At 38.9% G+C, this 27,326-nt stretch overlaps 1 protein-coding gene across 5 annotated transcripts; it reads right to left on the bottom strand.

Annotated features, from left to right (window-relative positions):
* Nucleotides 1-569: 569 nt before the first annotated feature.
* ARSK (arylsulfatase family member K) lies at nt 570-27,156 on the bottom strand. 5 transcript variants are annotated; one of them, XR_012831845.1, is made up of 10 exons: nt 27,013-27,156; nt 21,952-22,081; nt 19,793-19,952; nt 14,000-14,282; nt 11,453-11,624; nt 9,902-10,126; nt 6,674-6,898; nt 6,328-6,594; nt 4,201-4,374; nt 570-590 (listed from the first exon to the last, which is right to left on the bottom strand). XR_012831845.1 is itself a non-coding variant. In XM_075725916.1 (9 exons), exons 1-9 carry the CDS (start codon nt 27,154-27,156, stop codon nt 4,331-4,333), a joined length of 1,650 nt encoding a protein of 549 aa, XP_075582031.1. In that variant the 3' UTR covers nt 3,703-4,330. The 5 variants fall into 5 exon arrangements, 3 of the variants coding, with proteins under 3 accessions (XP_075582031.1, XP_075582032.1, XP_075582033.1); XM_075725916.1 differs by lacking the exon at nt 570-590 and having other exon boundaries at nt 3,703-4,374; XR_012831846.1 differs by lacking the exon at nt 570-590 and having other exon boundaries at nt 4,352-4,374; nt 5,287-6,594.
* Nucleotides 27,157-27,326: the final 170 nt, after the last annotated feature.

Below are 27,326 nucleotides of genomic sequence, written 5' to 3'. Positions count from 1 at the left end.
AGCACCTCCGTCTCTGGCTCCCTGGGGCTGCTGGCAGTGGCAGCGCCCAGCCTTGTCCTGCTGCAGGCGTGGTGTTAGCGCAGCAGGCGTCTCGTCATGCAGGATCTCTCCTCCCGAGGAGCAGCCGGGCCAGGCTGCGCGTGGGGAAGCGCCTGGGCTGCCGCATGGCTGGGCCCGCAGTCCTTTTACCTGAGCACTGGCTGAGCTTGGGGGATATATTTTCTTTTTTTTCCCGCACCTTTTTGGTGTGTTTTCGCATCAGACACACTTACAGAAAAGGACAAAACCAGCAGGATGGCTGTTGCTATGCAAACTGCGTGAACGTTGTTCCCGTTCAGAGCCCGACTGACCTGCCATCCTTACAAAGCCCTACGAGTATTTTGGTCGTACTTTGTGGATTTCGTGATACCTAATTCGGAAATAAAATCGGTCAGTCCAAGAAATTACTTCTTCTTTTGTTGTTGCTGTTGTTGTTTAAATCCTCCAGAGAAGTATGGATGTGACCATTTCATTTCAGGCGGGCTGATGTAATTCTGGCATTAGTTAACTGATGAGCTGTGCAGACTGAGCAAGGGGCTGTAACAGGCATGCTGTAATGGGATGTACGTGTGTGAAACGCGGCAAAAGTCTTTGAAAACATTGTTATGTTTATTCCTGCCTAGCACATTTTAAGGCAGAGCAATGAAGGAATACTGCACTGAGACCATATCCTTCTCATTTAGCTCTGGTTTTATTCGTAAGATTTCCATTACACCCACTTCGCCAGCTGAACATTTTTTGCCATGGTGACACTACAAATTAAGTTGAACCTGCATTTTCCTCAGATACAAGAGCTCTGTTTCTGTAGGACTGAGCAGGAATGATGTGCAATGCTTATAGCTGGCAGTATACGCACGTCAATGTCCTCAATATGTTGATGACAGCTCAGGTGTATGAAAATGACTGACAAACCAGAGCAGGTAACAGCAAGAGCTCTGCATCTGCAGACAGGAGCTGTGTTAGACGCTATCATTGGACCTAGGAGGGACCTCACTGATACCTGACGGGGTGGAAGGTACACCTGCATCCCCACATCTGGTTGCCGTGGTGGATTCCCGGTCTGACTAACACCCTCAAGGAGTCCAAAATGCTGAACACAAACTGAAATGTGTTTACTCTGTGATTGCGTGGAGCTGCTTCTCCCCCAAAAGCCCTGGCTGTGGTTTCCATGCAGGTACCACCAGCCTGGGGAACAGCCTGGCTGCCTGTGCAGGTTTCAGTGGCTGCATGGTGTTTTTAATGGCAATGCCTTTTTCACAGCCAAGTGGGGGCCTGCAGCGGTGCGCGTGCATTTGGGCTCTCACTAATGCCTCAGGTGGGGAATAAGGAAGGTCAATTCTGGGCAAGGCTCCTACTTGCACAGGGTCTCACTGGATCTTCAGTGTGGCTTTTTCCTGCGTATTCTGGGTGACAGATCAACACTGGTTCAGCAACACAAGACTTGAGGCTCCTGATATCTGTGCTCTCCAACCTACCCAATAACCTTTTCTCTACACCTCACTCTTTTCCATGGGTATCATGTCTTCTACCAAAACTGTCTCTTGGTGGGTGCTCGTGTTGTACTGGGGTTACTTGTAAAGATACCAGATGCTGTCTGACCGGTAGCTGTAGTATCTGAATCTCAACAACCTTCCTCTGAGGAAGTTAGGCTTACAGTGACTTTTCTTAGAAGACACAGAATCATAGAATTGTTTAGGTTGGAAAAGACCTTTAAGATCACCCAGTCCAACCATTAACCTAACACTACCAAGCCCACCACTAAAACAATTAAGGCTAGAGTAAGAATTAATTTCATGTTTCCTGGCTTGATGGCTGGATTATTTTTTCATGAAAGTAACACCAGGAATCACTAAGGTTGGAAAGGACCTCTAAGATCATCAGTCCAACCATCAACCCAACACCACCAAGCCCACTAAACCATGTCCCAAAGTGCCACATCTACATGTTTTTTGAACACCTCCAGGGATGGTGACTCCACCACCTGTGACTCCACCACAGGGCAGCCTGTTCCAATGCTTGACCACTCTTTCCATGAAGAAATTTTTCCTAATACACAATCTAAACCTCCCCTGACACAGCTTGAGGCCATTTCCTCTCATCCTATTGCTAGTTACTTGGCAGAAGAGACCAACACCCACCTCACTACAAATTCATTTCAGGTAGTTGTAGAGTTGTAGACATCACCACTCCAAAAACAGTGACCTCATGTGATGTTTTAACAGAACCTTGTAACCATAACTCTGTCTATTTGTAATTACTGCTGCTCATAAAGTGTTATTATAATGTGGGTAAAGCTGAAACTGTGCTGTGTAAAAGGGGCTAAACTTCGCTCAGGAAGAAACAAATTGTGGTGAAGCCTAAATCCCCACCCAGCACGCAGAAAAGGGCTATACAGAGCATCCCAGGGATATTTGGTCTGGCTCCCTGATCTCCTGCAGGATCACACACACCTAGGCCATTCCTGACAAGTATTTTCAACTTTTTAATAAACTCCAGTGACACAGTTTAGATAGCTTCTCTAGTCAGGCTGTTTTAATGTTTTATCATTTATAGCTCTTTTTTTCTCCATATAGCTCATCACAACAGCCCTGCCTGAAAACCAGTGGCATTTCTTTTTCTGCTCTCTGTGCCAGCGTTTGCTGCGCTCTTATACGAGCCTTATTCATAGCTGAGGACTCGTCAAGGTTTCTCTGATGGCTGAAACAAACCTAATATGATTCACAAGTCACTTATATTATTTTCTTCCAAATCCTCCCGTCTGTTTACATCCTTCTTAAAATGCAAAAGCCACAAGGCGGAGACAATAACCTGACAATTCACTAGTGTTAAGAATAATAAAATAATTGCCTCCTGTGTCTTACACACAACACTCCTTTAAATCACCCTAGAATATCACTTGTTTCCCTTGTCACCACATGATGCTGTTGATTCATACTCTGCTTCTGGTTCTCTAAAATCTCCCAGCACGTGGGGCTTTTTTTTTTCTGCAAAACTGAAGCCTAGACACTTTGTTGTTCACCATTTTAATATTTTTCCCTTTCCCTTTTATTTTGACTTTTTAACTAATCTGTGACAAACTTCACCTGATTGATTTCAGGTAATTTTTCCAGCTAATCAAGTCTCCTTTGATTTTCAGCCTATCCTCAGAACCGCTGACAGCTCTCCCAGGGTGCTTTTTCTCATGTTTAGTAAGAAAAAAGTGCCTACTCCTGCATTCAAATTACTTATTCAAACAGTACTACATCAAATTCTTGCAGACCTTATTTGATCAGCCCTCCCACTTTTTAATTTTTTTATCTACTACTGAGTTTGATTTTAACCAGTTGTGAACCTAACTTAAGAGTAATTTTATCTAGAGTCTATTTCCATAGCTTGCTTAAAATAAGATCAGATAGGCCATTGCCCAAGTACACTCAAGGTCTGGATTTCCCCACTGATTTTTTTCCTTACTGATGAGGCTAGTTATCCTGACAAAGGCAGCAGATTGTTATTTTCATGTGATTTGTTGGCAAATTCACAGTGGCAGTCTCCTGCCTCTCCAGGACCTTGTATTTACAAAAAATTCCCATTTTTGTTTGTCAGGACAGTGGCACCTCTTCTGTCTTTGTAAACACTTGAAGATAAAAGAAAGGTTCAGAAGCTGAAGCCCTTGGTGGTTTCAGGTACATCTCATGAAGCCGCGTTGACCTGACTATATCTAATGCTGGAACCTGTTGGCATGCCAGCCTTCCTTCTCCCTTTCACTCCCCAAAGTCTCTTTGCTGTTAAAACGGCCTAACTTGGTCAGTGTGATCGAAAAAACGTATTTTTTTCAACAGGCCAACCTTGCCTGTTGCAAACCTCATTTGATTCGTGTTACAATAATGCAAATGCATGAGCATAACTAAGACAGAGTAACTGAGTATGACCACGTTGTTAAACATATATGTTTTGGACTTAAATTAGCTCAGTTCTGTACCAACACAGGTAGATTGTTTATTGCAAATGCAGGCAGGAAGGCATTAGGGGCTTTTGCCTTCTCTCTTTCTAACTCTTCAGAACAAAGGCTGACTAACCAGCAAAAGTCAAAGATTTGCTTTTAACAGACAAGTCAATGTTTTCTTTTTAAATAAGCATTTTAGGAAGACCAGATACAAAAAAGAAGTACTAGACTAGACATACCGATTTTGGATCCAGTCACGGTCTGCTACTGGTTGGCTTGCATGCCACAGAATCACCTTGTGAGGGAGCATCCCTATCTCCTGACATTCTAGCTCCGTTTTGCCGCTGGCACATTCTTGGGTTTCCTGCATTATCTGGAAACCTGCCCCCCTGCACTGGGCTTCTTTGGACAGCCTGTGATACAAGAAGTTGTTGCAAGGAATTATGGTAAGAAGTTTGTTTTTCCAATTTGTTCTTCCATTTCACAAAGTATCACAAACTGCAGTTTTGTAAACCTAACACTCAAGAAGTAGTACATCTTAAAAGCTTGTGTCTTTAACAAAATACAATTTTCCCTAGTAATTTCTTTCAACATTTTCTAGTAATTTCTTTAAACATTCATTCAGTCACTAAAAAAATGCACACACACAAAACGCATCCCCAGTTCACCATAATTTTATTTTGCTATATTCTGTACAATGTACTGCATTCTGTCCAGACCTCTGGAAAGTGATCAATTTATTTATTCTTTTCCCTGCTAAATAAGCCTTCATATGGAGATACTTATTTTCTCTTCTTACGCAGCTGTTATACATTACATTGCCAAGACGTGGGTTTTGTTGAAATTATTTCATCACTATCTGAACTCATTTTAGCAAATACTAGAATGCCATGTGCTACAGTGTTAGAAGGTTTGACTATTAATGTCTTCCTTGCCTACCAAAAAAAAAAAAAAAAAGAAGGAAAAAATGCTACTGTAGCAGTAAGTAGTATAAGGTTAACCTTAATGTTCTATGAACACAAAAATATAAACCAGCTAAAACATTCATAAATACGTACCTAATTCTAGTGTGGTAAGTAGTTTACAAAATGCATGTAGAGTGCTTAGCTACCAGAAAAGACATATATTTTTCATATTTATTTTTACTAGCTTACTGCTACTGCTGAGTATTTCATTACAGATTCCAGAAAGCATATAGGTACAAAGTATAGTGTCATCCTGAATTGCTAGTATAGCAGCAACAACTGTGATCAAGAATAAGCAAATGTAAGTGCTGCTACAATTACATTTTTCCCTAAGCAGAGGAGTTACTAGCTAAACCTTACCTTCTCCCAAAACTGCTTTGTTTTTTTATCACATCCCTGGAAAAATATAAAATAGTATTTTTATGTTAACTTTTTCTGCAAGCTTCAATTGCTCCTCTGTGCACATTGCAGGTTCCAGTTCTCCACTCGCTGATGCACATTAAAACATTCACCTGCAGAATCTAACTGCATAATGGAGATTTATTCAAGCAGGTTTCATCTTATGCTATGCAAATCACACTATTACTTTTCAGGGAACTGCTCAACTCACAAGTTTAGTTAGGGGGGTTTGTTCTGGTTTTGGTTTTGTTTTTTTTTTTAATTTCTGACTGTGACAGAGACCAGATTCCTCTTCACTTGCACACACGTTCAACTAGTAGCCTATGCACATTACGGAATTTTAAGCAGCAAGGAGTGCTAAGTACCAGATCAAAGCAAGGGATTAGAAGGCAGATCTTGAAAAGATGCAGAGTCAATCATGTATAAAACAGGAATGCTGACGTAGTAAGTTCTTTAATAAACTGCATCTATGTTCAGACCAATACTAGTTGTTAACTTTTTTATTATAATTTAACCATTATGCTTCTCTAAGGTGGCTGAATGTGTATTCATTGTCAACTTAAAAATCTGTCTTAATGGAAAGTTGGCTCCAGCACACTCAACTGTAACTGGTATCCCACTGCACTAAATTTTATAATCCTTGCTTTAGTCTGTCCTTAGAAATGCAAATTCCTGTTGAGTTCTAATGCCCTTAATACTTTGCATTTTTGCAACCGGCTAAATATTCCATATATGCAATTATTATTTACATACTATCCTTCCTACGTATACTTAAGCGTTACAGAATTATGACAAGTAAAAATCTAGACTTGTTGTGCTGGCTAGTTATATAAAAATGCTTTTGGCTTTCTAACATGAAGTGCTAATTGTTCGGGCATCTTTGCTTTCAATAGCTCATATAAGACAATAATTCTAACATTTGAAATACAGCATAGTATTACAAATGCTGAATGTTTTCATATCTTCAGTCACATTAAATCTAGGTTGTTTTTATTTACTTACTTTGACTAAGCCACTTGTCAATTGCATTCTCATATTTTTTTGGTTCCTGTAACCAGTCTTGATGCCACCTAAGGTTGGCAATAACATTGGAGTAATTCTGACCCAAACTTTGTTTCCAGCTGATAAACTGTCTTTTGTTATACTCTTGAACAGAAGAAGAAACCTTTGGATAGTTTACAACAGAGCGGAGTATTTTGTCCAAGGAATGTATGATTACCGGGAATTTTAGGGCAACGTTTGTTAGCTCATCTGGATCAGCAATAAGGTCTGGAAAAACAAAAAGTCAGTTAAGAGCCAATTTGCATTTAAGTAAATTAACGAGTCAGGACATAACGTTGTAACATACCAAACAGTTGTGGAAGTACTGAATGGCCATCTGAGTATGCGATATATTTCCATTTGCCAGTTCGAAGCATGTACGTGGAAGAATTCACATTGCATCCATGGAACTCACTCAACACCCACGAGGGCCGAGGCCCTCTGGGTGATACTTCATTTTCAGTCTTTCCACGTAGCAGCGGTATAAGAGAATATCCACTGAGGTTCTGCAGGACAGGAATTCTTGCTATATCTAAGCAAAGATATACAAAGTCAAAGTTATCATGATTAAAAAAGCCTAACGTAATGCTACAGGTGTCTGAATGTAAATTCTATTTCAGTAATAAACATGCATTCCTAATTATTCTCCTTGTAGAACACAGGAACCCCAAAATACACAAATAACAAAAAAACCCTTAAGGAACTTTCAAAGGTCAGCTGCCCACCATCTTGATCAGAAGCAGTATCAGCTTGTCTAAGTCAGTCTTAAACAGAGGCTTGTTAAAACCGATTGCAATAGCCTCCAGTGATGGGTGGTGCTTTTCTAGTTCTTTTTCATCATGGTTTTACACCCTTCCCTTCTGCTCTGACCACATCAGACAGGAGAAAGAGATTGTCACAACATGAAAGGACTCTAAAAACTCCATATCCAGCATGGTCTAACCATTCATTTCTTTGATAATAACGGTGCTAAGCTCCTATCTGGCATTCTTCATCCATTAATTACAAAACAATTTACAAAAGGTGGCCATTATGGTTATCTCCTGAACTGGTGGGGAAACTGAGGAACAGGGACACTTGCTTCTCTGGTAGGGATGGAGATAAAGGTAGCATCAGAGGTGGATATGGAAAACACTGCATGACTCCAAAGCCTACTAGATTACCCCTAGAAGATGCTGTAACTTGAATAAGCTCTTTTGTATCAACATCACAAGCCTCACTAGCTCCCAAAGATCGGGTCAGTATTAAGAGGCTGCAAAGATGTCTCAGAGACATTCTGAAAAACCTAAGGTGCAAATCCCAAGGACGTTACCTAAACTTCAGCATGCCCTACAAACAGGGTATGACAGTACTGCTATTTTTAATCACCTGACTGAACATAGCATATAGTCATTCAAAATTCAACACTCCACAGGGCACTGTGGTAGTATTTTATCTTCTGTTCTACGCTGACTGGTGATACCCAGTGCATACAGACTGCCCATAGGTGACTTCTTCCTTCATCAGCAGGTATCTTCCTTCTTCTCCTCTCTTTCTACAGCGTGTATGCCTGCCATTAGTCTGTAGTTCTTCCTTGAGGAAATAAAAAGGCCAGCATTGGACTAAGCACTAGGAAGACCTGTAACATGTAAACCCAGTAGCTTCCAGTGTGTGGGCTAAAAACTTGAACAGATACATACTACATTTGAGCAAATGAAAAAGGGATATAGGCCTTCCTCTTCTGTCATCCTAAACCAGTAATGCTGCTAATCACAGTAACTGCATTCTCCCCGTGCAAAGAATGCTCCAGGCTGGCACCTTCAGCAGCTCCTGCTTTTCAGAGATCCTGAGGTACTTTCATTCAGACCAACAAAACCAGTGCTGTCTGAAGGAAAGCTTATGCTACGTCCTGTTAAAAAATGGAAGAGCTCTTGCACTCCTGGCCGAATTATCTGTATCACACAGATTCTGCTGGAATCAAAACATCTGTACTGCACTTGTATAGGGTGAACCTAATCTCAAAGTCAGTAAAGGAGGAAGAATTGAGCAAAGCATTTGGATGGTGTTTTAGAGAGATTATTGGCCCAAGACAATGCAAAGCAAAGAGATTACATTTATCATGAAAAAAGACTGATAATCTACTTCCTCAATAGTCAGCAGTAGCATGCAGCCTGAAGAGATAATAGATGACAGAGATGATTCTTCATGTTTTCACATTCATCTTGACATATGTGCCTTTTTTGACATTCAGATTAGAGGAAAGGGGAGCTGCTGGAACAGAAGGAAAGGACTTACAAAGACAAAGTTCTGGGAAGGAAAAAAAGGAGGAAAAGAACAAGAAGGAAGGATGTTAAACCACCTGACCAATTATGTTACTTGGGGAAAAGCCACAAAGAAGAAAACCAGAGATTTTTAAGTCTTTACATATGATACCACAACATACATAAGAACCGTATCTAGTACAGATTACTTTTTTTATATATATTTTTATATATATATATAAAAAAATATATTATATTTATATATAAAAATTTCATTTTAGAATTTGGAAGAGAAAGGTACTCAGATTATATCCTATTTTCAACTGGTTCAAAAGTTTTGAGAAGAGACAGGCAGATAAATATATTTTCTTCCATTTTTAGAAAACCAACTTAGAACAATATAGAAAGGGATTTTTCACTGGCTTTTACTGTCAGTAGTACAGTTTTATCTACTGCCCCACATTCTCTCAGGCGATTGCAATGTACACGTGACACTTCTTAAAGAGTGAACTTTGCAGACTACCTTGAAAAGAACATTTTTCTGATGGGTAGCCTAAAAGATCCCAGATAAAGCCTAGAATGGCGACTTCACCTAATGTTTAGTTCCAATGAGATTCATCTCTTGCATGCTTTATCACAGGTAACTGTTCAAGAATTCACTCTTAAAAGTAATTTTCATCTGTGTCTAAGTAATTTGATGTCAGTCCTTTTTACTTCCTTCTCTGCCCCATAATGAATATTTCCATATCCAAGAAAGTAAGAATGGATATCCATTATCATATCTTATCATGCTTGCCCAGATCAATTGTACTTTTCCTATACAAAGTCTTTACCATGTTTCTTCCATGTGACCCTTCATAAAGGACATTCCTTTGATAAGCTAATGAAGCTGCCATCCTTTCAGGTTTAATCTGATCTCTGGATGCATATACACTGTAATTTCTATAGAAAACTGTTAGGTATGAAGGCTAGCAAGGATTATTCATATCTAAAACACATCTGATTGGTTTTTATCACCTTTTTTTTTTGTAACAAATAATCCTGTATGTAGTCATTCACCGTAATTGTGTTGATGACAGTAATAAGAAACATCATCAGCTCCTTTATTTAATTTTTAGATCAATTTTTTGCATTTCGTATTAAGTTCATATGTATGCTTCATGGATAAATTGTTATGTCCTGTTGCATTACTACTTTGCCTCACAAAGTAGAGCTGTAATTCTGACAACAATACAAATGCATAGTAATAACAGTAACTGGGAAAAAAAAATTTCATTTTAAATGACTTAACTCACCAAGCATAGTAGGATATATATCCACGAGAGACACTGCATTTGGTACTTGCTGCTGTTCTTTTACGCCTGGCCCCATAACTAAAAGAGGAACATGGGAACTTCCTTCATACATGCTCATTTTATAGAACTGCCGGTGTTCCATAGCAAGTTCTCCATGATCTGCAGTGAATATAACAATTGTGTTTTTAAGAAGCCCAGTATCTCTCAGAGCTGAAATAATCTCACCTGCAACAAGAAAAAGATACTGAAAAGGATACCTTGAAAATATTCCTTCCAACCTGCAAAGCAGCATGCAAACCCCGAGGAATCCTAGATGGAGGGTTGGAAACTCCTCTCTCTGCCACAGAAGGCAGAGCCCAAAGCACTCAGTCCAGAATAACATACAGTCGTCAACGAGTTGCAGGGGTCTGGCTCCCAATGAAGTGTGGAGGGCACTGAACAACAACCATAAAAATTTCAAAAGGCAAGGATTCACCACAGGACAAGCTGCAATTTTGCTATCATCACTTTTTTTTAATTTCTGGTGTAACTAGTAATAGTTATTGCAACAGCAGTAAAATAGGTCAGCAGAAACCCTGACACTACACATTTAGAGTGAAGGGCTCTTGACAGTATCTGCCTTACACATAATCAGTGGAAGTCTCTCCTTCCTGTGCCTATATCCCTACAGGAGTCCCTTGCACATACATTTGTGCAATGAAGACAGGGCCAAGACCAATGAAGTTGGTAATGAAGCGAAGCACTTACACATCTTTAATGTTTAAACACTAAGATGACTCTTGGTTAAACAAACTAGTTAAAAACTTAAAACATATTACTATGTCTTTTAAATTACTTTATCATTCTAACATTGTTAAAAAGATCAGCTTATTTATTAATGAATTTCATATTAGAATGCAAGGAAATTCTTGTTCTTTCATGATCACTTTTCAAATTAAGAAAAAATACCATAAATGAAGACCAATCTGCATTATAATTTTTATGTATGTAGACCCTACTGTAAACTAGGAAGAATTCTGAATGCCTAATTATGGGGTTTTTCTTCTTCTTCTTAACTTTCAATAATATGCTGCTAAGGCAGACTTCAAAGGTAACCTTACTATTTTGTCTATACATAAGAGCTGTCATCCAGTCTATGCATTTGAAATCAATCTCCAAGGAAACTGCTTATGCCCTAAAATTTATCTTTCCTTCCAGCTTTGCTTTGCTGGTCTGTCGCCTTCACAATTGTTTCCATTATTTCAGTTAGCACTTAATCAGAGTATTTAGTTCCTCTTGTACAAGGGTCACACAACGTTTTGCTGCAGTTACTGGGCTTTTACAGAGTCTCTGACCAGTGGCTGTGATTACTTTTCAGAGTGCTCTGAATTCACCTTGCAATAGCCTTAAAAGCTATCCAGTTTTTTATCATATAGACTGATTAAGCAACATCCATGTGACTCAACCCCAGATCTCAGTCATAGGGGTTCTTCTCCCAGAAGACCAGCCCTATCAGCATTTTCTTTAAAAAATCAGAACAAGAAAATCACTGTATAATGAAATATTACCTACCCAGCATGGCATCTGTCTCCGCACACATAGCGTAATAAAATGCTCTAATATTTCTCACTTCCTGCTTTGTAAACTCTCCTGTGCAATTCTTGGTGTAAGATGAGTAATAGTCTACCGGATGCATCTCTGAAAGAGAAGACCACTTGGGTATTTTAATAGCTTCATAAGCTACCTAAAAATAAGAGGAAATTAACATTAGTTTAGCAACTGAATTAAACTTTTTCTAAAAAAACAGATTTAATTTAAAACTTTTAGCATAAATTCACAGTTCTCAATATGTGGTCCAGGAAACACCAGCTGCTTATCTGTTACATGGTGCTGCTACCTCCTCTGTACTTCCTCTCTGCTTCCACAGGTATCAAGTAATTTTGAGAGCTATAAAAATCAGCCAGAACCTAAGGCTAGGAGCCAGAAATATGTGCTTTACCAGCTGATACCCTTTTTTAAGAGAGACACCGCAGAACAATCTTCTAGAACTGTACTCTACAGTAAATACAGAAGTATTGGCATAGAGTCTCATTAACTATAGGATGACTATACCATGGGTATCAAAAAGATCGCGTGTTATGTGAGCCTATAGAACAACACAGAAATGTACTTTGTCTGGTAAGGTCTCCAGGACAGTGGATGACAAATCTTGACATCTTGATAAAAAGAATTCACTGCATTAGTCCAATTTGCTAATACTTTTCTATTAGTTTCTACAGATGTCAATCCATTTAGTTAAAGAAGTGTAAAATCAGTCTGAAACTAAAAAGTAGGAGCCAATCAATTACAAATAATGCTGGATTTGTATATTCAAACTGGCATGCTTACAGATATTGTGCGCTGCAGTCACAGCTTTAGAGCCTCAAAAGTTTGACATACACATTTAGCTGAGACAGTCACACTTGTAAGCATTCCCTTAAGTGCTGCATTTAACAGTTAATTACTTCTATATCACAGACTTAAAGCACAAATTACCACAAAGCAGAGAATATGTAATCTCAGTATGGAAAACTCCATCCATGATTCATCAGAAGACTGAACACTTTTCTACAGGACTAAAACCTAGTTTTAAGGACTCACAAAGTTATAATCCCTGTCTGTCTGTCATAATTCATAGCTAAGAAAGAAGCCACACGCCCTGAAAAAGTGCCAGCTTGTGCAAAATACAGGGGACCATCTGCTTAGCAACAAAGGGTTTCATAAACATACCATGTTGATACTCCACTCTGTATAAGCTCCCCAGTAAACATATAATTTAATTCAAGATCTTCATCTATGCACTCAAACTTCTTCATGAGAATGATCTCTGTCAAAGACTGCTTCTTCCATAGCCAAAACACAGATACATTCCCAAAGAAGCAGGCAATGGTCAAGAAATGGTAATATGTGGTTCACATAACTGAGTATGCATATGTAGTGCTGGAAAGGACCTCGGCAAACTATGGAGTTTTAAGTACTCTAACTGCATTGAGGATGACAAAAATTTGTCAGAGATGTTATAACTCTCTCTGTGACTTGAAAAAAGGTACCCCCACTTCCCAAGACATGTCTAACCCAGCAATTAGCACCTAGAAGGTTCTCCTTAACATCCAAGCTCGATCTTACTTTTTGCAAATGAAGGGGTTTTTTTCCCCCCCTCTTCCTCTCCCCACAAACTTCTCACCATACCTGGAAGAAAAGAACCCACAGCCCTCACTATTACAAAGAAATTCACATCTCTCAACCTTCATTTGTATATCCTTTTTTCTAAGTCTTTGTATATTTGTTGCACCTAGGTAAAAAGACCAAACGAGTTACGTAAATTGCATACGGGTTTTTTTTGGAGTAAGTCTTTTCAAACCTAATTCTCAGTTTTTCAGCTGCAGACTCTTAACTTAATGCCTTTATGCAGCAAACACTCTTGTAACCCATTTACATTTTATGACAGATAATGGCACCTGGAGACCACACAAGACAAAGTGTTTACTACTTCTTTGGAATGGAGTACTATCTGTTAGCTTTCCACACATGGCCATAACAGGACTTTTCTGCACTCTGAAAACATTCAAAAGCTACAGTAGCACAGAAATAGGTTAACAGAAAAGAGAGACTTCTGCTGTGTCTTACTACTTCACATTCTAGGTCCATATTGTAGGAAATGTCAATCTCTCACTATAAAACTCAGACAGAATGATTACATATAGCATCATTCATGACAAGCACAATACAGAATTTTATAAACAATGAACTTCAGACCATTACTGAAAAAAAATTACAGCAAAGTATAGCAATGATTTCATTCTCCGTTTAATGTGTTTCTAGCCATTGAACTCCAAATTTCTTTATTGATTCAGTGACTACTGCTAACAAACCCTTCCCTACAACAGAAAGAAATTCTTCGCTTCTATTTGCTTATCCTTAAATCAGAAATCTAATTAATCTCATCCAAGTACCCTCCTACTATGTACTGAAATATACTGAAATACTGGGTCCGACTTGAAAAACTCATGAGGAATAAAATACTGTTCATAGTAAGTTCAGTTATAAATAAATTTACATTTAAATTTCATCTTCACATACCTTTTCAAGCCAATAGGGAGATGTTAAAAACGTAGAGGCTCCAAAATTTTCTCCCGCATAGGGTGATGGATATGGGTGTGGTAAATTTAGTCCCAAGTAAAGAACAAACGGTTGAGTAAGGTTAATGGCTTCTTCCTTTATCCAGTTTACTGCTTTATCAGTATTCTGCCAATCTGCTTCCATCACTCTCACATGCCTCCTATCACCAGTAAGATTTACCATGGGTCTCCCTTCTTGTCGGAGCAGGAAGTCAACATCCCTAGTCCAGGCTTCCACACGGTTACTGAAAATATATACGCAAGATACATACTGAGCGGAAAATGTTTTCTTCACTTTTCCTCCAAGTCAAAAGAATTAAGAATTCCTGAAGACCCTCTCCTATACTTGTAGCTGCAATCTAATTGTAATTGCTACATAAAGGGAGAATTGTTATTCAATTGATCGATAGCTGTTGTGCAGCAAAGCTTTAGCCATTTTTTTCTGCTTCTGAATCTTCCTTCTTATTTATTGTAACTTCATGTCAGAATGGTTCTTCTCACGTCTACAAAATAATATTTAGAAATAGCATCTCTGTTTTGTTGACCCTGCTCCCCATTCTGTCACGGATTCACATACTATTAATCTGGTAAAGTGGGTCTTAGATTTTTGTTATTTGAAAAAGTCCTGTGGGAAGTAACTTGCCTAGACAGGCTGCCTTTAGAAGCAATGTTCTGGTTTTGGGTTCTACTCTTACAACATTTTTAAACACTATCACGACAAAAATCTGTAAGAGTGATTTATCTTGTACAATTGCTTTTGATGTAGTTGATAAATGCTATCAAGAAAAGGGAGTAACAGAGGAGAAGGGTATAGAGAAAGCAAGAAGGGGGGGAAAAAAAAGACAACACTGTAATGATAAAATATTTTTGGAACAGATTTTCTAATATCGTGACAATTGTTCCCTCTCTAAAACACCGAGAAATCTGAGCTGCAGATGTCCTTGTTTCTTTGCCAGAGTGAATGACACCACAACTGCCATAGACAAGGGTTGGGAGGAAACAGCCCATTTAAGACTTGGACTAATCTTCATTTTGCTCATGGCAATTTCAATATAGCCAAAGAAATTATAGAAGAAAATAATGAAACTGCTCCAGGCTTGATCATGTACTTTAATCAAAACACAGCATTATTGTTGTTTAAAGAGCATCTAACCAGTTTTGTCCCTACAGGAATTTTACCAGTGCACTTTTAACCTCCAGAAAAACTATTGAGAATTATCTGTAACAACAAATTTTTTTGTTATTTTAACTCCTTGTTTAGGCTCACACTTTCAAGGTATGCAGGCTTAAACAAATTACTTAGAACAAACTGAGGTAGCTAGATGGCCTATAGAGAAAGCATGTTTCATAAACATTAAAATGAAGTGATAGTAAAGGGGTGTGTTGGTGGGTGCGTTAAATTGCATCTAAGATCAGCGTACTGACTTATATAGAAAAAATTATTATGTAGGCCACAGGGCCAGTCTGACTATCCAATCAGACTGAGGTTAGGATCAAGTTAAAATAACAAAAACAAACACCCTGGAACTCAAAAAAACCTGCCACAAATCCCACTTCAGACCCTTTCCACATTCTGGAGCAACAAAGGAGATATTTTTTGACACATTCAAGAGGAAAACTAATCCTCAGGCAGAAGAGAAGAAGATATGCCAAAATAAGAATCTTCAAAAAGCCAGGTGGAGAGTTGAAAAAGGGGGCAATACCAGATTAAAATCTTGAATTTAAAAGGAAAGAGCAAGGACTTGACAGATAATTATTTAAAAGCTTCATAAGTGGATTCCAATTTTCAACAGTTTCAATAGGAATGAAGGGGGATCATATCTCATATTATTAACCCAAGGGAAAGTAATTACTTGACAGTCAGTAACTACATCTATTTTAAAGTGAAGACGGCCACCAACATTCAAAAGGACACATGGAGCCTTTTTGACAGGAAGCAGTATTCCTGTATCTGGAATTATTCCAGATTCACGTATTCCAACCATCCAGAGGCTGAAGATCCAGCTCTTTCTCTCTGTTACTACGTATTTTTTGTATGTACTTCCTAGAAACCCTCTTCCTCAAATCTCATTAATTCACAGCTATAACTATCTTATGAGTAAGTCACATTCAAATAGATACTTAGTATATTTCGCTATGTATTTGTATTTTTAAGATATATAAACTTCTGTAGTTACAGAGATGATTTGTGTTAGCAATGCACTATTTGTGATAGGTTAGGACAATGCAGAATCAATTTATGTCACACCACTTAAATGTTGCAGCAGAAAAGTTAGCATTCTTTTTCTATTAGGTAAATATGGGATGTGGGAGCAGTGGTGGTTTTGTTGTTTAAAGAAACAACGTATGTGCTTAAGAAAATTTCTAAAGAGATAATACTGCCTGCTGAATCTTGCACTAGCTGAACTCTTCTAGATCCCTTCACTAGCCTCCTTTTTAACAAGAAATTAAAACAGCAGGACATTTTAGTTATCTCCACAATGCACAAGAACCTTTGTTACAACTCATCTACACTATTTATAGATTACTTAATTGGATACTTATGGTTTTTAAACGTCTACAGAGATGCCATGCTAGGAACGAGAGGAACTGTATTTGCAGTTTTCATTTTTTGAATTAAAAACTGTGTAAACTGCCATTTTCAAATTCCTCTTGTGTAGGCATAGAAAGGCTGACTAACCATTTGTTTACTCTCATTTATTCTCAACCCCTACCTGCACTTATTCAAATAACAGTAAGTGCTTGATTCTGTTAAGTACAGATCTCAAACTCTCACTGAAGGGAAAGTTAGAAAAAAAAATATCAAAAATTTGCACCAGGTGAAAATGTAGGATAAAGGCCTAGAACAAAAGATAATTAAAAACTGCAGCACCATAGTCTTCATAGTATTTTTCTGTTATCTTTGAAGTGCCTAAGAATTCAGCCTTGTGGGCGAAGAGCTATGCAATCATGATGTTATTATATGGTTGCATTGTAATTTCTGTTTGTGAGACTCGAATGCTATCACTAAAATAGATGAATCTATACATGGCAGAATGAGGAAAAAAAAATCAGAGTACGGTATTGTAACTCCACTGATACTGGTGCTGCTACAGTTTTGCAATACCCTGAATTGTCTTAATTTATTTCTCATCTCTGAAGACTTGTAACAAAAATATTTAGAATGGTATCAACATAACCATTCAAATGTGAGAGTAGCAGACAAAGTAAGTATCACAGCAAGGTTAAACCAATGGCGTGCATCAATAACCAAGAACATGAATGCCACCAGCAAAACAGGTCAGTACTGAGGAGGGGTCTGTCAGTGTTAAGGTCATTGTACAGATTACTTGTCAGCAGCATCCTGATAGCAGGGCGGCAACCAGGTCATCATGCAGTGTGTGCCATTCCTCTTCCTGTTATTCCAACAGAAAAATGGAACAGCCACAATAAGGAGACAAAAAGGCTATTTGCCTGATGCTCCTGAAGACTGACGTAAGCAAGATTTCAAGGCAAAGTATCACACCATAGCAACCTTTCACTCCTAAAGAGTGTAAAATACCTACGGAAAATGCCATTTCATCATTGCCAATCAACAGAAAAATAGGAAAGACCTCATCACATGACATCCCTTGCCCTATCACATGCCAGCAATCTTGTTCAGACTACTTGAGCATGAATCTCAGTATTTGTGAGTATGTTTGTGGGTATGAGATTGTGAGCTGGCACAGTTCACCAGCTTAGAAAGTTAAACAACATAAAATTGTGTTCATCTTCTATATAGTCTCAATTAAGGTTTTCTTTGCATTAATTCCTACACAATAAAATTTCTTTGAGAACTAAGGACTATCTGTTTGTTCAGCTTTGCACTCCCCAAGTGAAGGTCTTTGTACTGAAGCCAGAATTCACCTACGGTCTTCAGCTCAGGCAAATGAAAGCAAGACTTCTGGAATCCAGGCATTTATATGCAACCAGCCTTTTTCTCAGAGCCACCTTTGTGTTCCAGTTGTCATATGAACAGCCAGGAACTTCTGGAATTACTTAGAGCTGCTCTTCTTTAAACCTGGAGTACTTTAGAGATAAACAGATTTCAGTGTTATAAAACATTTCTTCTGTCTCAGTGAAGGGCAGGGTAAGTGCATACTATATACTGTTTAGACAACAGAATTTTCTCTGTGCAAAAGTGATTCAGAAGAAAAGTATAAGGGTCTGTATAATACTGCAGATAATTTTCATTTTTCAGAGTAATTTTGATGTACGGAAAATCTATTCAAGAAATGCTTAAGAATGATGCACTCACGGAATCATTGGTCTTGCTTCATTACATGAACAAAATCTGACCCTTTGCCTTCCCAAAGAATAGTCCGTTACTGGCACTTTACAGTATGCTGTTAAGATGACGCTCTTTTGAAAAGCATGAATGCCTAGGGCAGTCACAACAAACCATCTCTACACTACAATAATACAAACATCTGTAAGCATTCATCTTAAGGTTCAGTTGTTTCTTGCCAGGGAGGAAATTTTCCCAACATTCAGTAAGGAAGCACCAAGAATCAGAATAATACTATAGCAGATGACTTTTCAGTACATTGTACAAGTAATTTATTTCTTACTGGGGAAAAAAACAAAAAATTTTTAAGAATAGTAAGTCTTCAGAAAAAAAAATTTGAAGCAAAAGACCAGCGGCTGAACACCCATCTGTTCATAGTTAGATGCTAAGTTACTAAGAAGAGCTGCAGACAGAGACAAGAGAGAAGCATCAGTAGTACACAAATATGTATACTGTCTGGTAAAGTAAGTAAACATTAAGTTTTTGCTGTAAGTCAGTATTTGAATAATCTTTTACTTCCAATGTAGAACTGGTATATGGAAAAAGGGCAAAAAGCTTTCTTTTCTTTTTTGACAGTCTTAACTGCAGAGAAAGTGATTACTTTGGCCAGATTCTGAAGTGGACACTGTTTATAAAGTTATTTTGTAGATAAAAAGCAGCGTGTTCGTGCAACATACTATTAAGTACTAATGTAGTTAACTTTAACTTCCAATTGTTCATTTTAGTGAGGGAAGTGAGGAAATTTTAAGTAACTCTAACCTGTTTAATACCAAAAAAAAGCTACTCTATTATTATTTCAAAAATGGACATAATTATTAATCAGGGATATGGTACATCTTCATAAAAACTACACAGAAGGAAGACACCGTCTTTTGTCCCAACTGACCAGACACATTATGCTTATTATTTTTTGAACATAATGCAGTTAGTCTCTAAATGTTTAATTATTTTTCATAAATTGCTGTAGTCACAGGTTTTTTTACAGCATAGGAAGTAGAGCACAAGTCTGTGAAAACATATGGCCTTCAAAAAAAAAAAAACACCTCATGGTTTGTGATGGTAGATTTAATATTCAAGTATTATCAAATACGTTTTTGTTCTGCTTTTCCTACACTGCTAGTATAATCAAGCCAGTAAGTCTCAAGGCAAGGCAAAAGTGGTTTATGAATTTCACTTGGGGAGCGATACCAGTGAGCAAAAATAACATTCATTCATGTTGGGCAAAACCACAGTCTTACCTTCCAGCTACAGATAAAAGCCAAAGTGCATCTGCATGGGATATGCTCACTTCTGCATAAAATTGCAGGACAGACCCCTGCTAGGTTCGTAAGACAGTTTCTTTTACATTTAAGCTAATCCCTTTTCAATCAGAGACAGAAACCACCTGCTAGACCATTACATGATTTATTCACTCCTGTCCATTTCATAGCAGCAGAATCTGATTACCTTACTGAATGATGTCCAGAAGTATAGTCCAATTTCCCATACTTCTGTGTGCGGTAGCCATGCTTCTCCATGAGATCCATCCATGTTACATAATCTGGATCTAGACCTCTGAAGTTATTCCAAGATTCTGTTAAATGAGTGAAAAGACCACTCCACATAGCTGGGGAGGAAAAAAAAAACCAAAAGAGATACGGTTTTTGATGAGTAAGTGGTACTTCCTGTCTAAATGTTAAGTTGAATATACTTGAGAACAGATCAATCTTCTCATTATTTTAGAGGTAAAAAGTCCACATTGTCATTCAATAGAGCAGGGAATACAAACTACTACTCTTCCAAATCTTATTTTCATCATCAATACGAATAACAACTTTTACTAAAATAATCCCCAGAATCAGAGAAGGTCCCATCTTTCCAGGTGCTAAGCAATCATTAAATCAAGGTTTTCTGTAGATCAGAAAATATTTTTACTGATTGCAGAAAGAAAATACCATGGTAGTACAGATCCTGATGAAACAGTCATGTATTTACATGTGTTCCAGTGTATTATCTCCCCTTACTTGAGTTAGATTTTAATGTGAATTTAAAGTTCAGTATGTTTGTGGAGGGAATTAGAGTACATTGTTTTTATAAATACTGTATGCTCTCGGTTTTATCCTTTTCAGGTAATCTACTTCACTACCAGCTGTAGAAACAAAGTGAGATCATTAAAGAGGCCAAGAAGAAATGAAACCAAGGGCAGAGATGCAAAGGAACTATCAGGAAAGTTTTTATTAGTGAATTCCTGTGTTTCTTTGCAGCTGGTTGAGAGTCATTCACTCTTCCCAACACTAATTTAGAGTCAAAGGAAGTCTTAAAACAAAACTAAGCTGTTCTACAAGCAATGGAAAGTGTGTCAACCCCACCACCACACCATGGTGATACTCCTACTTTCCCCACCCCAAAGTCCTCCTTCCCACCATCTCTTCTAGTATCATCCCTGACACCTCCACAATAGATGTACCCTCAGTTCCTTGCAGGTCTCCAGGCTATTGGCTAAACAAGAGATGTCCCAGTGGTTCAGGGCTACACTTGTGATGACTGACCAGTGGTCATGATGACATTGATGGACCACCTAAAACGCTAAACAGAATGAATGAACTGTTGAATTCATCATGCAGCCTCTTCCTCACTAGCTGCTATTTTCACAAAACTTAAAATTAAATAACCTAACACAAGGTTATTGTTCTCAGCAACAGTGGCTAGCTGAAAGACTCAAAAAATCGAGAAAAAGAAAAGATTGACGGCATGTTCATGTAATCTCACTCACTTAAAATGTGACCTTGAGAAACAGAAAAACAGACTAGATTATCCATACTAAACACTAACACTAGATTTGACAGCCTGTGCCTGCTGCAGTCAGGACAGGTTGCTTCTTCCAATGTATGCTTGAGAAAAAGGGGGATCTCCCTATCAGCTATAAGTGAAATTTCATTTACATCACCTCTGGAGGGTCTTTGCAACAATTGAAAGGGCTAGAAATGTTTTAAGACATATTTTAACCTTTGATTCAAGAATATAGCTTCCTTCTAACTTCCCAGCAAATTCTGCAAGTGCAAAATTGAACACAGGACAATGATTGCAGCAAGTAAAGAAAAGTACTGAAGTATTGAACTAAAGTCACTGAAGGATACTTTATGTATTTAACAGAGTGTTTGTAATAAATGTCATTGGAAGGCAGTGCTAACAGCCACCGATTCATTCAGCTGTTGTTATTTAATACTTTTTCCTGAGAAGAGGAAAGAGATTTATTAACTTTGTATTGGGAAGGGAAACTAGTTCTGAATGCAGCTTCAGCACTGCAGCAGACAAACTGACAATTTCTCTACAAATACTGAAGATTTTTAAAAAATACAGAAGCTCCAGTGGAGTTTGTGAAAAGATTTGGGAGCTCATACATAGCTGGAAAAAGAACAAAAAAAAGAAAGAAAGAAGCATGATAAACAGAAAAGAGAAACAGATCAAACACGAGAATACTGTATAAATTCAGACACAAACTAAAAAAATTGTGTCTTATTGAAAAAAAAAATCCCCCAAAATTAAATCCTTTGAAATTTCCCATCATTACCACATATTTAAATTGACATATGCAAGTACTTATCTGATGTTTAGCTTGGTCCTACCTGCGCGGGAAGGACAACAGATTGGAGAATTGGTATAGGCATTGAGAAAGACAGTGCCATATCTTTTCATAAAATTTATGAAAGGCAAATCCACAGTCTGGTTTCCTGGATAAAATGTCAAGCGTCCATCCTGCAATCAAACAGAGAAAAACAGTATAAAACCAGCATTAACACAAACTATTGGCTGCATTAATTCATAGATTTGTTACCTTGAACTTGTATTACTCAAATGCTGCCAATTCTACTCAAGTAGAACTCTACTCTTCAATAGAAAATATTCAACTGAACAACCACTTTGATCCTTCTGAATCGTAACCAAAAATCAGCAGATATGACCAACAGTGAATCAGGGGGGTTACTTTCTCTTAATACTGAATATCTAGTTTTATTCAACTAATAAAAACTCCATGACTACTTCAAATGGAGACCTTTGATCATCTACTTCAAAATGTAGAGAACAGGCACAGTCTCCAGGGACACAGGACCAAGGCCTTACTTTCTGTGAAATTTCACCTTTAAATAATGGAACATTCAAAACAGGTACAAATACTTCTCAGGCATCTGAGTCGCAGTGAAAACTCCACGGGATAAGAGAAAATGCTATAAGCTTAGAACGAAACAGATAGATGGATGCATGGGTTCTGAGAACAGCTAGCCTCTACAGTTTTAATTAAGAAAATGCATTTTTTTAAAGACTGTATTTGTTTTGAAAATAACTGTTTGAAACAAACATTGTATTTAACGTAATATTCTCCTGTATGAAACATTAGACAGGCTTACATGGAAAGAACAATAGTTTCTTTCTGTCTTCAGCATTTAAGAATACAGATCAGACAAAGTAAGACTTCCTATCAATTTCATACTATGCTGTTTCTGCACATTAGCAGACATGTTTCTGAATTTTCACTTTAGTTTTACTAGTTTAGTTTTCTGGAACAATTTGTGAGAGGACAAAAAAACCACCACCAAAGATACAGGAGAGTGAACTGGAAGAATTTACAGCCTGTGGAAGAATTTACAGCCTGTGTTACTACTTTTCCATTACCCACAACTCCCCAGTGATAGGCACTAATTGTCAAGGGAAAATTTACAAAGAATACTGCACATAATCAGCGTTTGCAACATTTCAGAAAGAACCCAGAAAACACAGTTAAGCACAGCATAATTGTGCTCCACAGTAGAAAATAGTTCTTACAAATTACTGAAATATTTTAAGATTATAATTATTCTGTCATTGTTTAAAATACTTTAACCTTACAGCATGAGTACTTCATTACCTCACTAGCCACTCATACGTTGCTCATATTCTAAGTCCACAGTCAGAGACTAACGTCACTTTCTTCACCCTTTAGAGCTCAACACAGAGACTGCATGCAGAAGAAAACTATTCCCTCCATTTGTTTTCTGGCAGAAAATGCCATTGGATAACATAGCATTGTAGAGAGAATCACTTATTTTGGCACCAGGAGAGTGAACTGTGGCATCCCAGCATCGTATCGCAGTGGACAACTACACAGTAAACCAGGCCACTGGAGATCAGAATGTGATACAAGACTGATCACCTAAGTTTGTACACTACTACAAATGGCAACTAGAACAAGCATTTGGTAGGACAAACTGGAAACAAAGCTGTAATCTGCAATACGAACCTGAAAGAAACTTTGGGCTGAAAGTGCTCTTTAGAAAGTACATGACTGATGGGTCATCCTGTCAACAACATATTCACGAGTTTCTCCAACAAAGATACTGTTTCTTTGAACAGCTGGAGACAAGAGCTCATTCTTTTGATACTGGACAAACAGGTGACATGTCTATTCAGTGAAAGAAGTAAGCTTCTTTAACAGGCTGAGAAGGTGAAAGAGGATTTCTGGAAGTCTGCTCTCCAAGAACTGTGTAACACTTGCAGGCTTTGAAGTGCCTGAGACAATACAATTACTCTGAGTAACACAAGCAAGCACATTTCACCCAGGAACTTGAGCTGCATTGCAAGCAAAGCCTGTCATCACTCAGTTAACCTCAAGTAGCAGTTTAGGAGCTGAACTGACTACTAGCACATTCCACCAGCAAGCCCTGTAAGAAGCACAGCGCTTGATGTGACACAACAGCAGAAAGCTGGCTGTTCAAGCAACAGGTCACTGCTCTGGGAGCCAAATACAGTCCAGCATCACTGACAAGAAAACTTTTGTCACAGCTGACAAAACAGGGGTGAGTCTTTTGTAGATAGCATCACCCAGGACAAAGGCAGGAACACTTTCAAATGAAAGCCCATCCCTTTTGACAGCCTGCAGGACTTAATCTTTTTTTCCCAAAAAAACTGTTAGTTTCAACAGTACCCAACTCTTCCTGTTCTCTACTAGTGACATAATCAAAATGGTTAATCTAGTTCTGCCTTCAAATCCATCTCATAAAAAAATTTACACAACAATTCTTTTAATGTATTCTTCTTCATATGCGCTATGCAAATATACTTTTCAGAAACAGCACCTTATTTTTAATTGTTTTATAAAGAACACCACAAACATCTGGGTTTTGTCCTTCATTCTTGTAAGGGCTACTTCACTAATCCCTGTAAGATAGCCATGAGAACCTTCCTGTTTACAGGACATACAAAAGCCTTACTAAGATTTGTCTGCAGCTTCTGCTAGCATCTGGAGACAAAAAGGCCATTAATGAACTCCCAGAACCTAAACTATTATAAATTTGGCATTTTAATCCTAAGTTTTAGTACAAGCTGAAAATTTGGAGAAAAATTTCTCATCTACAAAAACCACACATTACTTTGGAATGTTGAGAGATGATATTCTCAAAACAAAATAAAGAATACACTCAGAAGGAAAGTAAATAAGGAGCTATTGCTTTGTGTTTGAAATCATAGCAAACACATTTTAAGAAAGTTTGAAGAAGGATAATACATGTTTAACAATTACTTAGGAAGAACTCATCCTAAGAATGACAGGCAGCAGGCAAGTCAAGTGCTCTTACCTGTGCAGTCAAGGATGGCATTCTGAGATGGCTGGGAGCCAAGTGTTGATTTCTCAACAGTGAATGAGAAGTGATGAGATGTGAAAGCCCTTGGAAGTACTAGCATGGAGCTTATGTTTGATTTAACAGAAGGGAGAGCTCATATGAGGCAGAGAAACTAAGGCTTCCCCTTTCCTCAAAGTAAAACCTTAGTAACAGCATTTCCAGTATGCCAAGTGGGCAGACAAAAGCATGGTGAGACAAGGGAAAAAATGTGCTGTCTTTAGCTGTAAGCAAGGAAACACACTTAGTATTTGTGAATAGGGGGAAAAAGTCTTTTCTACCTGTTTGGGGGTTAAAACAAGTATGTCAACAAAACACTGTTATAAGGCCAGTAGAAATTTATAGAAACATATCTACAGGTTCCTTTATCCTTTTACCTGTAGACACTCATCCGACAAGTTTATTCTAATAGTTACACCTAATAAAGTGTAACTTTTAAAGTAACTTTTAAAGTCCGAGTAAGTCAATATATGATGCCCAACAGCTTAACTCAGTCATTTCATCTGTTATTACAGAAATTCTCCGTTTCATCTGTTGTGGATGTTACCTGAAATAAGACTCTCGAAACTAATCCAATTTAGAGAGGAGATACTGCTTTATTCGGCGTCGCGTGCAAGGTGGCATATTTCCACAAATCAAGCACACCAATGAATAACTTCTGCAGTATTTATACATGCAGCTACATGCAATACGCCTATCTAATACATATTCATTACCAAGTTATTATTTTTATTGACAAATCTTTGTTAGTCAGCAAGTCCTTCTGGGCATGTCTGGGGGTCTCTGGTGGTCTTCATTGGTCATGGGCAGTAGGAGACCCTTCCTCTGATTGTCCTTTTAAGGTATCAAGTCTTTTCAGGACACCAACTCTGCTGACTTCATATTTGCCAAGTTCTTAAAGAGGCTTTGTTGTTTCATTTAAATACTTATTTGATGTTTGGGAAGTCTTTGAAGTGATTAGTTACCTAGCTTGAAGATTATGTTGTCTCTTTGACAAGTATCAGCCTACTTCCTACTTCCCTAATAAGCTTCTACATATGTATACATCACATGTATCATAAGAGTTCACATAACAGTCAAGTAACATATGAGTTTCATCATAAGATTTGTCTGTTTTAGGCTACATGGAGACCTAACGTTCTCAGGGTTTACAATGGCAAGAACAACACGGCTTACTAATATTCCTTTCCTTTTTGCTTTTCAAGCCACAAGAACAGCATTCATTCTGCACACCAGGTCTGTTCCACTAATTGCTGCCCTGCCCCACAGTCCTGCAGACATGGCCCCATCCACCATAAGCTGCAGTGACAAGCTGTACATGCCATAGCTATTCATGGGAACCACCTGTGCAGAAGCTTCTGATTATTGTAGTTTGCCTAATGAAAAGCATTGGAACAGGCTGCCCAGAGAGGTGGTGGAGTCACCATCCCTGGAGAGGTTCAGAAAACATGTAGATGTGGCACTTTGGGACATGGTTTAGTAGGCATGGTGATGCTGGGTTCATGGTTGGACTGATGATCTTAGAGGTCCTTTTCAACCTTAATGACTCTATTCTAGATCTCTTTCATGAAAAAATAATCCAGCCATCAAGCCAGAAAACATGAAATTAATTATTACTCTACCCTTAATTGGTTTAGTGGTGAACTTGGTAGTATTAGGCTAATGGTTGGACTTGATGATCTTAAAGGTTTTTTCCAACCTAAACAATTCTGATTCTAAAATATGTAGCACACTCCTAGAAAGAAAGACGAGTTTGGTTTAGATAACAAGAGTTATCCAGTGTCTCGGCGACACGGGAGGCCTGCCCTCTTCATCCCAAATAAGCCCTCCATCCCGTGGAGGTGGGGAATAAAAAACAGCCCTATCTTCGCGGGCCTGTGGTTGTAGCCCGGGCGCAGCCACGGAAAGCTCTTGCTGCCACATCCTCGGAGGTCCCAGCCGTGCGAAATGCCACCGCCGAGGCAGCCCCCGCCGCTCCCCCAGCCGTGCGGCGGCCCGGCCCCGCGCCCCCGCCTGCACCCCGCCCCGTACACTCACCAAGGAGTCGCAGGCCACCAGCACCACGCTGGGCCGGGGCTGGCCCCCGGGGGCGGCGGGCCGCGGCCTCGCCCCCACCCAGGGCACGACGGCCAGGAGGAGCAGCGCCAGTCCGGCCCGCCCCAGCGGCCTGCCGCCCCACATCGCCCCACCGCCCCGACACCGCCCCCCTCCCGCTCCCGCAGAGCGGGGAAGCGGCCGCCCCGAAGGCCGATCCGAGCGCCGGCGGCAGCAGCTGCAGAACCGGCCGCTACCTCCGGCGGCGCAGCCCGCAACTCCCGGCGTGCCTCGGGGCGGCGGCAGGCCGCGGCGCC

The sequence above is a fragment of the Pelecanus crispus genome, chromosome Z (genome assembly GCF_030463565.1).
Source record: "Pelecanus crispus isolate bPelCri1 chromosome Z, bPelCri1.pri, whole genome shotgun sequence".
In the NCBI taxonomy this organism is placed as follows: Eukaryota; Metazoa; Chordata; class Aves; order Pelecaniformes; family Pelecanidae; genus Pelecanus; species Pelecanus crispus.
Note: the sequence above shows the minus strand (reverse complement) of the source record. Positions and strands in the feature narration are given on the sequence as shown.

Coding starts and splice junctions, on each gene's coding strand:
- ARSK (XM_075725916.1), bottom strand. CDS start 27,156: ATGTGGGGCGGCAGGCCGCTGGGGCGGGCCGGACTGGCGCTGCTCCTC. Junction 19,953..21,951: donor CTGTTGTCCTTCCCGCGCAG/GTAGGACCAAGC, acceptor TTTCCTCCCCAG/CTATGTGGAGTGGTCTTTTC. Junction 6,595..6,673: donor AGTACTTCCACAACTGTTTG/GTATGTTACAAC, acceptor TTGTTTTTCCAG/ACCTTATTGCTGATCCAGAT.